This window comes from Triturus cristatus, chromosome 12 (genome assembly GCF_964204655.1).
Source record: "Triturus cristatus chromosome 12, aTriCri1.1, whole genome shotgun sequence".
NCBI classification, from domain to species: Eukaryota; Metazoa; Chordata; class Amphibia; order Caudata; family Salamandridae; genus Triturus; species Triturus cristatus.
In genome coordinates this window covers 617,437,778-617,453,409 of record NC_140595.1, presented here as the reverse complement: position 1 = coordinate 617,453,409, position 15,632 = coordinate 617,437,778, and the positions used below count along the sequence as shown (strand labels likewise).

Sequence of the window (15,632 nt, the reverse complement as noted above, 5' to 3'; positions counted from 1 at the left end):
CATTGAAAATGCAATAGGTCTCGCCTTTGATTAAGTTAGCCGTTTGCTTTGAGATGGTTTTGTATAGCAAAGCAAAATGGCTCTAACTTATTGAAATGTGAGCCCTATTGCATTTTTAATGCTTGTATCTTATGTTTTCATTCTCCCCATCGTACAGTCTCCAAACTGCTCATCACACGTTGGCTGCCTTTTCGTCATTCTGTCACTCCTTTCACCCAAGGCTCTTTGCTGCTCAAGCGTTTGTGCCGTGATTCATTTGCAATGCAATAGGTGTCTCATTACTGAAAGCTTGAGCTACTGGCATTGAATTATTATTGGCTACGCCAATAGCTCAGACTTTTAGTAATGCAACACCTATTGCATTGCAGTAGTAGAGAGTAGTAAAGAGCGAGTAGTAGAGAATGAGTAGTAGAGAGAGAGAAGTAGAGAGAGAGTAGTAGAGAGAGAGTAGTAGAGAGAAGGTAGTAGAGAGAAGGTAGTAGAGAGTAGGTAGTAGAGAGTAGGTAGTAGAGAGTAGGTAGTAGAGAGTAGGTAGTAGAGAGTAGGTAGTAGAGAGTAGGTAGTAGAGAGTAGGTAGTAGAGAGTAGATAGTAGAGAGTAGGTAGTAGAGAGTAGGTAGTAGAGAGTAGGTAGTAGAGAGTAGGTAGTAGAGAGTAGGTAGTAGAGAGTAGGTAGAGAGTAGTAGAGAGTGAGTAGTAGAGAGTGAGTAGTAGAGAGTGAGTAGTAGAGAGGAGTAGAAAGTGGGTAGTAGAGAGTTAGAAGAGTGAGTGGTAGAGAGTTAGTAGAGTGTGAGTAGTAGAGAGAGTAGTAGTAGAGAGTGGGCAGTAGAGAATTAGTGGAGAGTGAGTAGTGGAGAGTGAGTACTAGAGAGTGAGCAGTAGAGAGCAGTAGAGAGAGCAGTAGAGAGAGTAGGTAGTAGAGAGTGAGCAGTAGAGAGTAGCAGAGAGTGAGTAGTAGGGAGGAGTAGAGAGTGGGTACTAAAGAGTTAGTAGAGAGTGAGCAGTAGAGTGTGAGCAGTAGAGTGTGAGCAGTAGAGTGTGAGCAGTAGAGTGTGAGCAGTAGAGTGTGAGCAGTAGAGTGTGAGCAGTAGAGTGTGAGCAGTAGAGAGAGAGCAGTAGAGAGAGAGTAGTGTAGAGAGTTAGTAGAGAGAGTAGTGTAGAGAGTTAGAGAGTTAGTAGAGAGTTAGTAGAGTGAGTAGTAGATAAGAGAGTGATTAGTAGAGAGTAGTAGAGAGTGAGTAGTAGATAGAGAGTGATTAGTAGAGAGTAGTAGAGAGTGAGTAGTAGAGAGTGAGTAGTAGAGAGTGAGTAGTAGAGAGTGAGTAGTAGATAGTGAGTAGTAGAGAGTGAGTAGTAGAGAGTGAGTAGTAGAGAGTGGGTAGTAGAGAGTGGGTAGTAGAGAGTGGGTAGTAGAGAGTGGGTAGTAGAGAGTGGGTAGTAGAGAGTGGGTAGTAGAGAGTGGGTAGTAGAGCGTGGGTAGTAGAGCGTGGGTAGTAGAGCGTGGGTAGTAGAGCGTGGGTAGTAGAGCGTGGGTAGTAGAGCGTGGGTAGTAGAGCGTGGGTAGTAGAGCGTGGGTAGTAGAGCGTGGGTAGTAGAGCGTGGGTAGTAGAGCGTGGGTAGTAGAGCATGAGTAGTAGAGAGGAGTAGAGTGGGTAGTAGAGAGTTAGTAGAGAGTGAGTAGTAGAGAGTGAGTAGTAGTAGAGAGAGCAGTAGAGAGCAGCAGAGAGAGTAGTAGAGAGAGTAGTAGAGAGAGAGTAGTAGAGAGTGAGCAGTAGAGAGTGAGCAGTAGAGAGTGAGCAGTAGAGAGTGAGCAGTAGAGAGTGAGCAGTAGAGAGGACTAGATAGTGGGTAGTAGAGAGTTAGTAGAAAGTGAGTAGTAGTAGAGTGAGTAGTAGTAGAGAGTGAGTAGTAGTAGAGAGTGGGTAGTAGAGAGTGGGTAGTAGAGAGTGGGTAGTAGAGAGTGTAGTAGAGAGTGTAGTAGAGAGTAGTAGATAGAGTGAGTAGTAGATAGAGTGGTAGTGATTAGTAGAGATTAGTAGAGTGGGTAGTAGAGAGTGAGCAGTAGAGTGAGCAGTAGAGTGAGTAGTAGATAGTAGAGTGAGTAGTAGAGAGTAGTAGTTAGTAGCGAGTTAGTAGTAGCGAGTTAGTAGTAGAGAGTGAGTAGTAGAGAGTAGGAGAGTAGTAGAGTGAGTAGTAGAGAGTGAGTAGTAGAGAGTGAGTAGTAGAGAGTAAAGAGTGAATAGTAGAGTGAGCAGTAGAGAGTGAGCAGTAGAGAGTGAGCAGTAGAGAGTGAGCAGTAGAGAGTGAGCAGTAGAGAGTGAGCAGTAGAGAGTGAGCAGTAGAGAGTGAGCAGTAGAGAGTGAGCAGTAGAGAGTGAGCAGTAGAGAGGACTAGAGAGTGGGTAGTAGAGAGTGAGTAGTAGTAGAGAGTGAGTAGTAGTAGAGAGTGAGTAGTAGAGAGTGAGTAGTAGAGAGTGTAGTAGAGAGTGTAGTAGAGAGTGTAGTAGAGAGTAGTAGAGAGTAGTAGAGAGTAGTAGATAGAGTGGTAGTGAGTAGTAGAGATTAGTAGAGTGGGTAGTAGAGAGTGGGTAGTAGAGAGTGGGTAGTAGAGAGTGAGCAGTAGAGGGAGCAGTAGAGTGAGCAGTAGAGAGTAGTAGATGGAGTGAGTAGTAGAGAGTAGTAGTTAGTAGCGAGTTAGTAGTAGCGAGTTAGTAGTAGAGTGAGTAGTAGAGAGTGAGTAGTAGAGAGTGAGTAGTAGAGAGTGAGTAGTAGAGAGAGTAGTAGAGAGAGTAGTAGATAGAGAGTGAGTAGTAGATAGTATAGTGTGAGTAGTAGAGTGAGTAGTAGAGTGAGTAGTAGAGTTAGTAGCGAGTGAGTAGTAGCGAGTGAGGAGTAGTGAGTGAGTAGTAGCGAGTGAGTAGTAGCGAGTGAGTAGTAGATAGCAGAGTGAGTAGTAGAGAGTAGTAGTTAGTAGCGAGCGAGTAGTAGAGAGTGAGTAGTATAGAGTAGGAGAGTAGTAGAGAGTGAGTAGTAGAGAGTGGAGAGTAGGAGTATAGTAGAGTGAGTAGTAGAGAATGAGTAGTAGAGAATGAGTAGTAGAGTAGTAGACAGAGTAGTAGGTAGTAGAGTGAGTAGTAGATTGTAGTAGAGAGTAGTAGAGTGAGCAGTAGAGTGAGTAGTAGAGAGTAGTAGAGTGAATAGTAGAGAGTAGTAGAGTGTGAAGTAGAGAGAGTAGTAGAGAGACAGACTCTGAAGATGAAACCACGCCTGTCTCCGAGTGACATCTGTCACTGCCCCAGGGCAGCAGCTGTAAAAGAAAAGAGCTCCCACAGTGCCACGTCTGTCCAGTGGTGTTCTAAAGCAGCCAGGACGACCCTGGCTTGACATTCAGAGTCCATGCAAGATGCACAATGCCCATCTGATAGTCGTCCAAGCGCTAGGAAGAGAGTGGGGGGCTTCACCGTCCCGTGTGCCAGCACCCCACATCAGCTTGCTGACGCGAGGAGCAAAGTTGTTTGGGTCAAAGTCTGCTCAGAGCGCTTAAGAGGAGTAAATGAGGCTCAGGAATTTTAGCGCCATCGGTGAAGTGACATTTCAAACACCCATCCTTTAACAAACGGGTGCATGTGATGGTTTTAGATACAATCTGCCACCCTTGAAAAAGGCTCCCTAGGCAGCTGGCTAGAATGATCTTAGTATAGTACCAGCCCAATGCAGTGGTCTGTCACGTGCTGGCAGTTTTACCTGCTTCTAAGCGCCCCCTAATTCATAGTGGTAAGTGAAGAGAAACTCAGACTCAGGCTGCTGGCCGCCCCACCTCCTCTGTAGAGCGACCGGACTGCACCAACTGGAGAGATCTTTTTCATCAATCTTGTATGCTACCACTTTAAAGGCGACATTGCAGTATTAAATACATGGAAACAGCTGTGAGATAAAATAATCTTGTCTTTATATACAAACTCTACGACCAGGTAAGGTTAGTTTTGAAAACAACAGTAATGCCCAATAATCATCAGTCCTCCACACACTATGACCTGATCCTTGGCAAAGCTACCACGGTCCTTTACTGAGAACCCTTTTCCAGACATGCTATTGACTTTTTTTTAATGTAGCTCTTACCCGTCAAAACGTAAAAACTCTGAAAAATGAAATTTGGACCGGTGCTGCCTCTCAGTATTTTCACGTGACTTTCAGTTTACACAGGGGTGCAGCAGGCGCGCGAATGGTGGCGTGCTTTCACTTTAAACTGCATTTAAAGTGAAAGCATGCCGTGTTTAAAGTGCAAGTGTGCACATGGCGGCGTGCTTTCACTTCAGTTTAAAGTGAAAGCACGCCGTGTTTAGAGGCGCTCGCACGCGTGTGCGACGGGTAGACCCGAGCTACAACAAAATGGCGTGGGACTGTCCACTGTTTCACGGACACGCGCATGCTGTCTGCATTGGACAGATGGCGAGAGCAGCCATCTTTGTCCATGCAGACGCATGCATGAGCCCACGGCGGAGAATCGATTCCAAAAGGTCACTCTGACGAGAGTAGCGCATGCGCTACTTTCGCCAGGCGAGACCTAAAAAGCTCTTGGGCCATGCTTCAGGAGAAGCAAAAACATACAGAGAAGTAAAGCCGGCACATGCTTTACATAGGTTTGCTAGGTTTCCCTCGGTGCCGGCAGAGCTAGGGTTAAAAAACAACAGCTAGGCACTTTGCAAAAAAAGGGTCAGTGTTCACTGTGGTGTGTCCACGTTGCGTTTTGGGCCATTCCCTGTTGCGGGCACTAGGCCTACCCACACAAGTGAGGTACCATTTTTATCGGGAGACGTAGGTGACCTCAGAATTGTAGAGCAACTGTTATTACCTATTGACTTTCGATGCATTTCTGCCTTCCAAATGAAAGACAAAGTGTAAAAAAGAAGTCATTTTGAAAAATGACCTATAATTCTCTTGCTAGTATGGGTACTCCCGATTTTGGGAAAGTGCAAATTACTACTGTTTCTAAACTCTATATTTTGTTCCCATTTCAGAAATACATAGGTGTCTTTCATAATTTTTCCATGTATACATTTTCCCAAAATAATTGCTATATACCCGGTACATAATAAAAACCATTGCAAGACGCTGCTCAGTTATTGCCTCTGGGTCGTCAGGTTCTTGGTGAACCTACAAGTCCTATATATCCCCACAACCAGAAAGGTCTAGCAAATTTAATGGTATATTGCTTTCATACAGCTGTCATAATTAGAATAAGTTACAGGTGAAAACGTTGACACAAATGGCTGTTTTTTTCAACTAATTTTCAATTTTTCCTATATTTAACTGTTAGTTTCTATGAAGAAACCTTGAAGGATCTACACAAATGACCCCTTGCTGAATTCACAATTTTGTTTACTTTTTTTAAAAATGTATAGCTCTCCAGGATCCATTATTGCTTTCATACCCATTTCTACCATTAACTGGAAGGAGGCTGAAAGCAAAAACAATAGCAAAAATAGTCTCTGTCCCAGAAAATTGCAAAAACTGTGTAAAAATTTTTGGTTTTCTGACAAAAGTCTGCTTGTCCCGGGAAGCTGGGAAGATGGTGATTTCAGCACCACAATCCCTTTATTGATACCATATGCAGGGGAAAAAAACCAGACGCTTTCATCTGGAGCCCTTTTTTCCCATTAAAAAAAAAAAAAAAGGTTTAGCTGTATTTTGGCTAATTTCTGTGTCCCCTCCACGGGAATCCACAAATCTTGGGTACCTTTTGAATTCCCAAGATGTTGGAAAAAAAAAAAGGCGCAAATTTGGTGTGGATACTTTGTGGTCAAAGAGATACAGAGGCCTAAGCACGAACTACCCCAAATAGCCAACAAAAAGGCTTAGCACGGGGGGAGGGGGGCTAGCTAGCAGCAAAGGGGTTAAATGTGTACAGTGGTAAAGATAGATGGTTAAGGCACTACCGACCTTGAAGTGTCCATTGCTAGAAGCATCATGCAGGGGAGTATCATCATCCAACCCCTTTGTGTTCACTTCAGCGCCTGCAGCCAGCAACTGCTTTGCAACATCGTAGTAACCTCTGTTACAAGCTTCATGCAAAGCAGTCCACCCTAATTTGAAAAAACAAAAAAAATCACATTAGAAATTACTTCATGCAAGGTTACATTGTCTGATCATATTCATATTATGATCAGCCTTTACAACCATACATATTCGAAATACAAGAGACAATAAACGTAAAACATTTATAAGGGAAATACCCACTACGTGTATGTTTTGATTTTTGTTTTTTACTTGTCCATAAAGAAGTACCAACATACCAGTGTATTCTCAAATGCTGAGTGTATCTAAACTGCACTCATCTAGAAGTTCACCACTGTCAGAGTACGATGGTGGCTAACAATATTTACATTAAGTGCAAAACACAATGTACACAATCTGCTGATTAAGTTTCACATGCTACTTTAATACCACCCTCACCTCCACAGCCAAGCTAGAATCTTCGAAGAAAGACATGAATAACATGGCAAGACTCTAAACAGGGTACCACATTGACTGTATTTTCTACATTCATTTGAGCGTTCTTTTGCACAGACACCCAGTGAATCTACCCTCGAGCAGCATTTAGTCACATTCTGAGCATATATAACTCAAAGTCAAACCTCAACAGATGGGAAATGGCTGAATCACATGGCAATCCACAAATTATACCAATGCCGGAAAACCAACGTTCGAGTGACATTTTCAAGCACTGGACGGTTTAGAGATTGTCATGCCAATTTTAATACAGTATCAAAATAACAAATGTCAGATGTTGCTATCACTTGTTTTAAGATGGGCAAGGGTTTTGCTTTATTTTGATGGCTATCGGACATCACCTTTGTGCGAACTCTCGAAGAATCTGCAGTTTCACTTTCGCCGCATATAACTTGAAATAAGGCTTTACAATTGAAAAAGTGCAGATCTGAGCAACGTTTATCACTGGGGTAATGGCCACTAAGGAAGCACATTTTCTTGAGGTCTGTTAAGTGCATTTGCTTAAAAGGGACAAGATCAGACAGGAGCTATCAAGTCTAGTTAGCACATTGGTGTCAGCTAGGACACAGAACAGCAGGATTAATGTAACAGGCTTCCCAGAAGCCATAGAAAACATTTTGCATGAAAACATTGCTGTGACCTGGGTTCTTCATGTGATGCACAACTGATGACAGGCGCACCTAAATTATATGCATGGAAGACGCAACCAGTATGTCAGAACTGCATGTTGCTCATTTGCTGTAATGCTGCAGGCAGTTATACATTGTGAGATCGTGTATTTACCACTGACTCCATTTTGTTTTAACTACATTTCGTGAGGACAGTTTTATCTTGTGTCCAAGAATTCCTTTCAGCTGCGAACGCAGACAGGTCAGATTACTTGCATGCACAGGTTGTTTATGTTTCTCGCTTTCCCGAGCGAAAGTAATAAGCTGCTAGAATATACAGTATGGGATGCATACAGTGTCCAAGGATGAGAATATGAAGAATTCTGCCTGAACCTCTCATCGGAGCCTGGTTAACTCCGTTGAGTGACCTTGACACAGAGTATGTAGCTAGCACCTACAGTGTGTCTCCGTGTTAGTAAAAAGTATAAAAGACAAAGACTTCTTGGCGCTTTGACAGGAACTCTGCTGCGGAGCGGACGCGCTGGCCAGGGCATTCTTTTTTGTGTCCATTGAGGTCTCCCTTAGACGGTCAACGGTTTCCAAGTCGTGAAGGCGAGGATGATGCCAAACGGACAGTCAGTGACGTATTCCTAGTTCTAATTACTTATTCATATAGATATATATACATATATATTCACTACATGCATTTATTTTACATGTATATTATTTCCATTTGATATATGGGAACTGTCCTGTCCTTTAGGCTAGCCCTGTCACGTATACCCCTTTTTTCATACATTGTCCCATCCAGACGACAATAACTATTCCGAAACAGGTGACCTTTTACTTAGTAGCTTGCTCATGTCTCTTTGACACCAGGCTCTCAGTACGCCATCATCATCCCTGTACCAGACGTACACAAACATGTTCTCAGGCACAGTATAATTATTCTGTATAAGGGTCACCACTTTTTTCATCCTTGGCCAACAGCCAGCTGTGCATGATTGCATTTGTTTAGAAAAACATTCACGATTGTTTTCAAAACATTTATGGCTGGTTTTCAAAACATTTATAGCTGGTTTTCTAAACATTTATGGCGGTTTTCAAAACATTTATGACCATTTTCAGCCTTATTCCCCCCCTGCAAATTAGAAGAGAATTCCTTCCAAGCTGACACGGGGTCCTCCATGCTGAATCTTCGAAACGCGGGGGATCTGATATCCCTTGCAGGGTGTCATCCTCGAAGCAGGGACGGGGGTCCTTCATTCCCAACCATCAGGTGTGGGGGCTGGTTCTTCCCTAGGGATTTCTTGGCAACAGATACACATAGCTACACGCATATACATGCTACACATACAGATCTAGGCTAGGAACATTTAGGCAAATTACTTAGGGGGCGCATTTTAGGAATATGGAAGTGCTACTGTTTTTATCTGAACTGCTTATGTTAATCTTATTAAAACTATGGCAGAAATGTATCTACTATTTACTATATTGGTACTAGCAATCTCTTTTGTATGGTTGTGTCTCCCGATTGTCGCAGCACACGTTTTACACAAGACTGTCGCTGGACCAATAAATACTTATTGAAAAGTCCTAATCGCCATCCTGTGTAGCTTTCTGAGAGAAAACAGAGGAATCAGGGTTGTGCCAGAAACTACCTACACCACTGTAAGATACAGGGGGGGTGGTAGTGGCACTGTAGAGCTAGCTGGTCTAACGGCTAACATACCCTGTGGGGGTGTCCGGAAGCAGTTGGGACACAAAGCCCTCAGTTGTCATCCAAAATGTGCAGGTCCTGGGGGATTCCACTCCAATCCCACAAAAATCAACCTCCGGAGTCCCACAGGGGTCATCACTGAGACCGACCCTTTTCAACATCTATATGGCCCCCCTCGCAGCCATCGTCTGACAACACAGCCTCAACATCGCATCCTACACGGACACCCAGCTCATCCTCTCCCTCACCAAAGACCCCACCACTGTCAAACTCCACTTCCAGAAAGGAATTTAAGACGTCGCAGTCTGGATGACCAACAGCTGCCTGAAGCTCAATGCAGAGAAGACAGAAGTCCTCGTCCTTGGAACTAACCCTTCAGCATGGGACAACACCTGGTGGCTGACCGTCCTCGGAAGCCCACCTACCCCCTCAGACCACGACAAAACCCTCGGCATCGTACTCCACTCATCACTCACCATGAACCGACAGGTCAACGCCGTCCCCTCCAGCTGCTTCAACACCCTCCACAAGACCTACGAATGGATCCCCCTTGAGTCAAGGAAGACAGTCACCCACGCACTCATCACCAGCAGACTGGACTATAGAAACGCACTATACGCCAGCATCAACAAGTCCTACTCCGCAATCTACAGGCAATACAGAACACCGGCACTAGACTTGTCCTTGGTTAACCCCGGTACGAACACATCAGCCAACACCTAAGAAGACTCCACTGGCTCCCCGTGGAGAAAAGAGTCACCTTAAAGATCATCACTCACGCCTACAAATCCCTACACAACAACGGACCCAAATGCCTCAACGACAGAATCAACTTCCACGTACCCAAAAGAAACCTCTGATCTTCCAAGCTTGCACTATCCGAAACCCTGCATATCCACAGAGCCAGAGCAGGAGGAAGATCCTTCTCTCACATCGCAGCCAAGACCTGTAACGAGCCAACTGCAGGCATCCGACTCGCACCCTCCCTGAACATCTTCAGGAAGACCCTCAAGACCTGGCTCTTCAGCTAAACAGATCCGCGGACCCCCTTCACTCAAAGCCTTGAGACCCTCACAGGAGAGTAGCGAACTTACAATTACCCTGATTGATCGATTGAGGAACTACACGACATGGCGCCCAACGTTAGTTTGGTTCTTAGAACAGTAAAAATCTGAGTAGTTCAGTAGTGCTTTCTCAGAAAGCCCTACTCCGACTTTTCAGACACGTCTGAAGTGCGAAGGGAGATCCACATCAGCTGAGCAGATATACTGTGTGTATTGGTTGAAGGTTTAGCAAGCTTGTAAGGATAAAAGGTTCCCCACATTGTGTAAAGCCCTAAACTCCTAAAACCATTTATTCTTCTCCATTTGAGAATGACTGAGTCCACGAGCAGTGGTTCAGGGAATGGGGAAGAAGAATTTGCAAACACTCTTAACATCACAGAGAACTGCTGATTTGCAGTAACTATGAAATTGTTTGAACATGGTGTACCAGCAACAGTTGGCTGTGTTACATTCGTGATTGAGGCACACAAGGTGTTCGGATCAGAAGTATTCTATTCTTGGTTGCAGTTACCACCTGCAGATCCACAGACTAATTTGTTCCACACATATATTGTAGTTGAACCACCAGAAGAATACATTCCATACGAAGACATTGATGTCCCTTTAACTTACCAGCAACACAAACTGGTTGAAAGGCGCCCTCCCACACACAACATCTGTCGTGAGACTCGGTCCGCTCAGCAGAGAAGGAGCGACCTGGCCTGTCTTAGCGACATACACTCCACACCCAAAGATAGATACACTACCAGTGGGTGAGGTCCGTACAATATACAAAACACATAGTCAGGCTATACAGACACATTGTCCAGTTCGTCATGCAAACATTAACAGTCCAACCTGCGAGAAATGCTCCAGCTGGTCCATATCAGACCACACCTACAATTAACCCACAAACACTGAAGTCCATAATAGGGACAATACGTTTCAAACGGGAGCAAATTCCGTTCTGGAAAAAACAAAAAATTGAACAGTTGGAAGCAGTATTTCCCCATGCGGGTCAGCAAGAAAAACACGGAATGCAAACAATTTGGTTGCCAATGGGGATGTTACCTCAATTGAGTATTGTACCACTTGGGGAACAATCTTTGCTGCCGTATAAATTAGGACACACATTACCCCTTCCATAGCAGTCGTTCCAGAAGTATTTAAACAAATACAGAATGAGTACGGTGCAGGACCTGCCCTGGACTTGTGAATGAAAATGATGGGTAATTTTGCCCAAGTCTCTGAAATCATGCTGAGCAACATAAAGGGGGAGGCAGCAGTGGCCATACACAGCCGCCTAAGGTAAATAGCACCTAGAAATGAGGAGCGAGAATTACCAAAAATTATTGAAGAAACCTATGCTGCATTAGGTAGAGATAATTTGGGAACAAAAGCAGGGAAGCCAAAAATGGCTGGTAGTCCTGACAAGGACAACTTGAGGCAAGAATCCGCTTCTAAAAATAATGGGAAAACAAAAATTCTAAAAATAACAATTCAAAAAATAATTCACGATCAATGGGTGGATCTCCCCAACGGGAGTCCTCTGAAAAGAGGTATAACCTTAGGAATCGTGATAACATTAGGAAACTTGACAGTTATCAGGACACTGATACACGTTCCTTTAGTTCCTTTCAGAGTTCGTCAAAAAGCTTGGAGAGGGACGGTCGATCACAACAAAAGCAAGAAGATAGACCAAAAACAAAAAGGGAAACACATCAAAATTCAGATTACATTATCAAACAGGAAGAACAACCTAAAGGAAAACCTCACTTCAAAAAGAAGAAAGTAACTGGCTTAAAAATTAGACATGCCAAGGTTACTGAGGACTCAGCTTCTGAACGGGGAATGGGCTCCGACTATGCTAGACAGCGTGGCAGAAGTAACAGCTCACTAGAACCTGAAGGATTTTTTGGTGACAGTAGTATTGAATGTAAATGTATGTGTCTTGTAAAGCGCACTGCTGCCCTGAGGCGTCCTGGCGCTGTAGACCGCTGGGGAACCCGTCCTGGCTATCCCTGTGAGATGGTCCCTCCAGGGTATCTCCAAGGTGAAACCAGGCATCCCCGGCGAATGTGGGGGGCCGTTGTGGAGATGAGGCAAGCTAATGCCCAGAGTCGCCGAGTGTGATCCCTGGTTAGAGTAGGCACCGAAGCGAGAATTATAGAGTCCGCTGGCCCTGGTCCACGACCCTGCCGCGTCGGGGATTGAACCCTGGTCCCGGGCCGTCCTCTGCTTCAGGGTGTGCTTCCTCTAACCAGTGAGCCACACCTCTCCACATGAACACATCACAGTGGAAACACCCGATACCAGAGTGAGTGTCCCACTTAGACTGTATGAAATTATACTACAAACAGAGGGGGACATCTCAAGAAAGGCTAAAGGTCTCTTTTGGAAGAACTTAACACATGGATATGACATACTGCTAGCAGAAAAAGATTCGCCGCATGAGTTTGTGATGGATTGCCCAAAAGGGGGAAAGCGTCATTTTACCTGCTTTCTCCGACCTTGTCCCAGAAACTTTAAAACATTCATACGCGTGGGAGTGGGCGCTAGCACAAGCTCCGGCATTATACCGCAACCATGTAGGGTGGGACGTGGAGTTTACTCACAACGAAATCCCATTAAAATCTACCCCAAATCCCTTGGTGGCTTGGATCCGCTGGGAACCCCAGATACGGGGACTTAAATGGACAAATGACTGGGAGGACCGTATCTCCCTCTACGCAGATGACGTGCTACTCTATCTCTCCTCCCCGAGACGCTCCATCCTTGCCCTACTCAACATTTGTGATATTTTCGGGAGAGCGTCCGGTTATACTATCAACTGGTCGAAATCGGTGCTCTATGTGCTGCGCGGCCCCGCTCCCCGGCTCCCCGTGGACTGCCCGTTGCAGACGGTGACGGAGTCGTTTAAGTATCTGGGTATCCACATCACGGCCAACCCCACGGACTTCTTACAACTAAATCTGCACCCCCCATTAGACCGCCTCCGGCGCGATGTGCGCCACTGGGGTACGCTACCGCTCGCGTTGCTGGGGAAGGCGGCCCTCTTTAAAATGATGGCCCTTCCCCGGTTTGTCTACGTGCTGGAAAACACACCGTACCGCGTCCCGCCAGACTACTTCCGCGCGATAGCAGCGCAGGTGACTACCCTTCTGTGGGGTGGCAGACCGCCGCGCATAGCGCAGTCAAAATTGACTCGCGGCTGGTACGACGGGGGGGATAGCGCTTCCCGACATTCAGCTCTATTATTGGGCAGCGCAGCTCAAAGTAATAAACCAGTGGCTTCATGTCCCGCATACGGACCCGGCATTCAGAGCAGATAGGGACATAATGGGGGAGCGAGGTGTGTTGGCAACCCTGTATGATGGTGGGCTGACTCCGGCTTTCATCGGCCCTCTCAGACAAACGGTGGCCATATGGCATGCAGCACAGACCAGATTAGGGTGGCGCGGGGTGCTGACCAAGCTCACACCGCTGTGGGACACCAGGCAGCTTGGGAGGCTCCGGCACAGCAGGGGATTTGACAAGTGGGACGCTATAGGGATCTCTACGATTGGCGACATGTGGCATGGGAATGACGTTATCACATTCGACCGTCTCCAACAGCAATATGAACTGGCGCCCTCCGAATGGTTCCGCTACACGCAAATTAAACACGCCTTGCTGGCACGGCTAACACCGGGTGTGGCGGTACCAGAGGCATCGCCCTTGGAGGACCGGTTATTAACGGATTATATGCCGAAAAGGGCCACATCGTTTACATACCGTAAGCTGATTAACAACCTGCCGGACCCAATGGGCCCTCTCCGCGAGAAATGGTCCCGTGATCTGGGGGAATTCGACGAGCCGGAGTGGCGAGAGGCGCTTGCCTCGCCACGGGAGGCGGGTATACCATCGAGGCTCAGGCTGGTGCAGCTTCGCATCTTCCACCGCTCCTATTACACCAGGCACACACTGCACAAGATCGGCAGCGCAACACATCCTTTCTGCCTGCGTGGTTGCGGGGAGGTGGGAGGCTTCTTCCATACCATATGGGAATGCCCCGTGCTTCAGGAGTACTGGCGGGGGGTGATGAACATGCTGTCACAGTCGGGGGGGGGAGTCACGCTGGTGCCAGAACCCAGACGCTGCCTGCTGAATGTCTGGGAGCCTAACGACCTCTCGCGCCTGGCGCAGGGCTGGGCCACATTAGGATTAATGATAGCTAAACGCAACATAGCTCAAAAATGGGGGACAGGGGAACTGCCGCGCCTCACTGCTTGGGGCACAGACATGGACGAGGCCATGTTTGCAGAGAAGTCGGCCTTTATTAGACGGGGCTGTCCTGGCAAATTGAGTAAAGTATGGGGAGCGTGGAACTCCTATAGGGGTGACATCTGTGACACGCCCTCAGACCCTGAAGACGATGCCTCAGACACAGACTAGGATGGGGGAGCCCGGGGGTGGGGGAGCGGGATGGTGGATGTTGGAGAAATGTACCGCTGTTGAACTGTTTTCTGCCAACTTGCCGCATTCAGGGGCTACTGCATTGCTCTACACTGTGGAAAATTATGGGTCTGATTACTGTACTGTGCTGCTGCTAATGAATACAATAAAAACAAGTTTAAAAAAAAAAATCTACCCCAAATCCACAGAGACAGTACCCTATAAAAAACAATGCAAAAAGACAGTTCAAAGAAATCTTAGACCAACTCGAATACCAAAGTGTAATTGAGACTTGCACCTCTCCGATGAATAATCTTTTTTTCCAGTAATGAAACCTGACAATTCATACCGTCTAGTTTTAGATTACCGATATTTAAACACATGCACGTGAACATTTGCAGTTCAAAATGCACATCGTACCGCATTAATGAATAACCTTGTGCAGGAGAAATCCAAAACTACATTGGATGTCTTGAATGGATTCAGATAGCTCCAGAAAGCAGATATTTGACAGCATTTTCCACCCTCGGCACTCATTGTCACTTCCGTTGTTTGCCCCAAGGGTAGAAGAACAGACCAGGGCTATTCTTAGCAAGTGTGTCAGAACTACTACAAACATGCGACGAGGAGGCAGTGTCCTATGTAGAGGATATCTATCTTACGGACAATTAATTTCTTAAACACTTGAGCAGGGTGAACAACATAATTGTGGGATTTGTCAACTTGGGCAACAAATGTAATTTAAAGAAATCAAAATTTGCCCATATGAATGTCATATTTTTGGGATATGAGCTATCAAGTGAAGGCAAGAACTTGGCAGCCAACGTTTTAGAGAAGTGCATTCTGCTCCAACCTCCAAAGACTCTCAAAGGTGTGCAATACATATTAGTATTGCTAAACTTTGGCACAACATACATTCTAGATTAGGCAGAATGAGTACAAAATGTCTACGACAATCAGACCTGATTTCACAGCACATCAGTGGACACTGGAACATAGATCTACTACGTTCAGTTCAGTCTGACATGATTGCATCAAAACACTTGCACACCCGTGTAAATACTACTAACTTGGTGATCCGGGTAGTCCTGGGTTTATCAGGATATACCTACATCACTTTAAATGAAGGTGAGAGTCCCAATTGCATACAAATCACATTCATACACAAATGCTGAAATGCGATTTGCGGCTACAGAAAAAATACTCACAGCAGTACAGACTGCTGTAATGGGAGCAAGAGCACTAGCACAGGGGAAACGCATAATCGTTGCAACCTCGGTACCGACTTTAGAAGTGGTTACCAAAGCGAGCATTCCAAA

At 45.7% G+C, this 15,632-nt stretch overlaps 1 protein-coding gene across 3 annotated transcripts in view; it reads right to left on the bottom strand.

The window, feature by feature from the left end:
• Positions 1 to 15,632, bottom strand: part of ANKRD11 (ankyrin repeat domain 11) — a 1,275,279-nt gene that overhangs the window by 171,105 nt on the left and 1,088,542 nt on the right. For all 3 annotated transcript variants that reach the window (XM_085639477.1, XM_085639476.1, XM_085639475.1), the window contains one exon: positions 5,939 to 6,081. In XM_085639477.1, the coding sequence (XP_085495603.1) occupies positions 5,939 to 6,081 (143 nt within the window). The remainder of the gene's footprint in view (positions 1 to 5,938; positions 6,082 to 15,632) is intronic.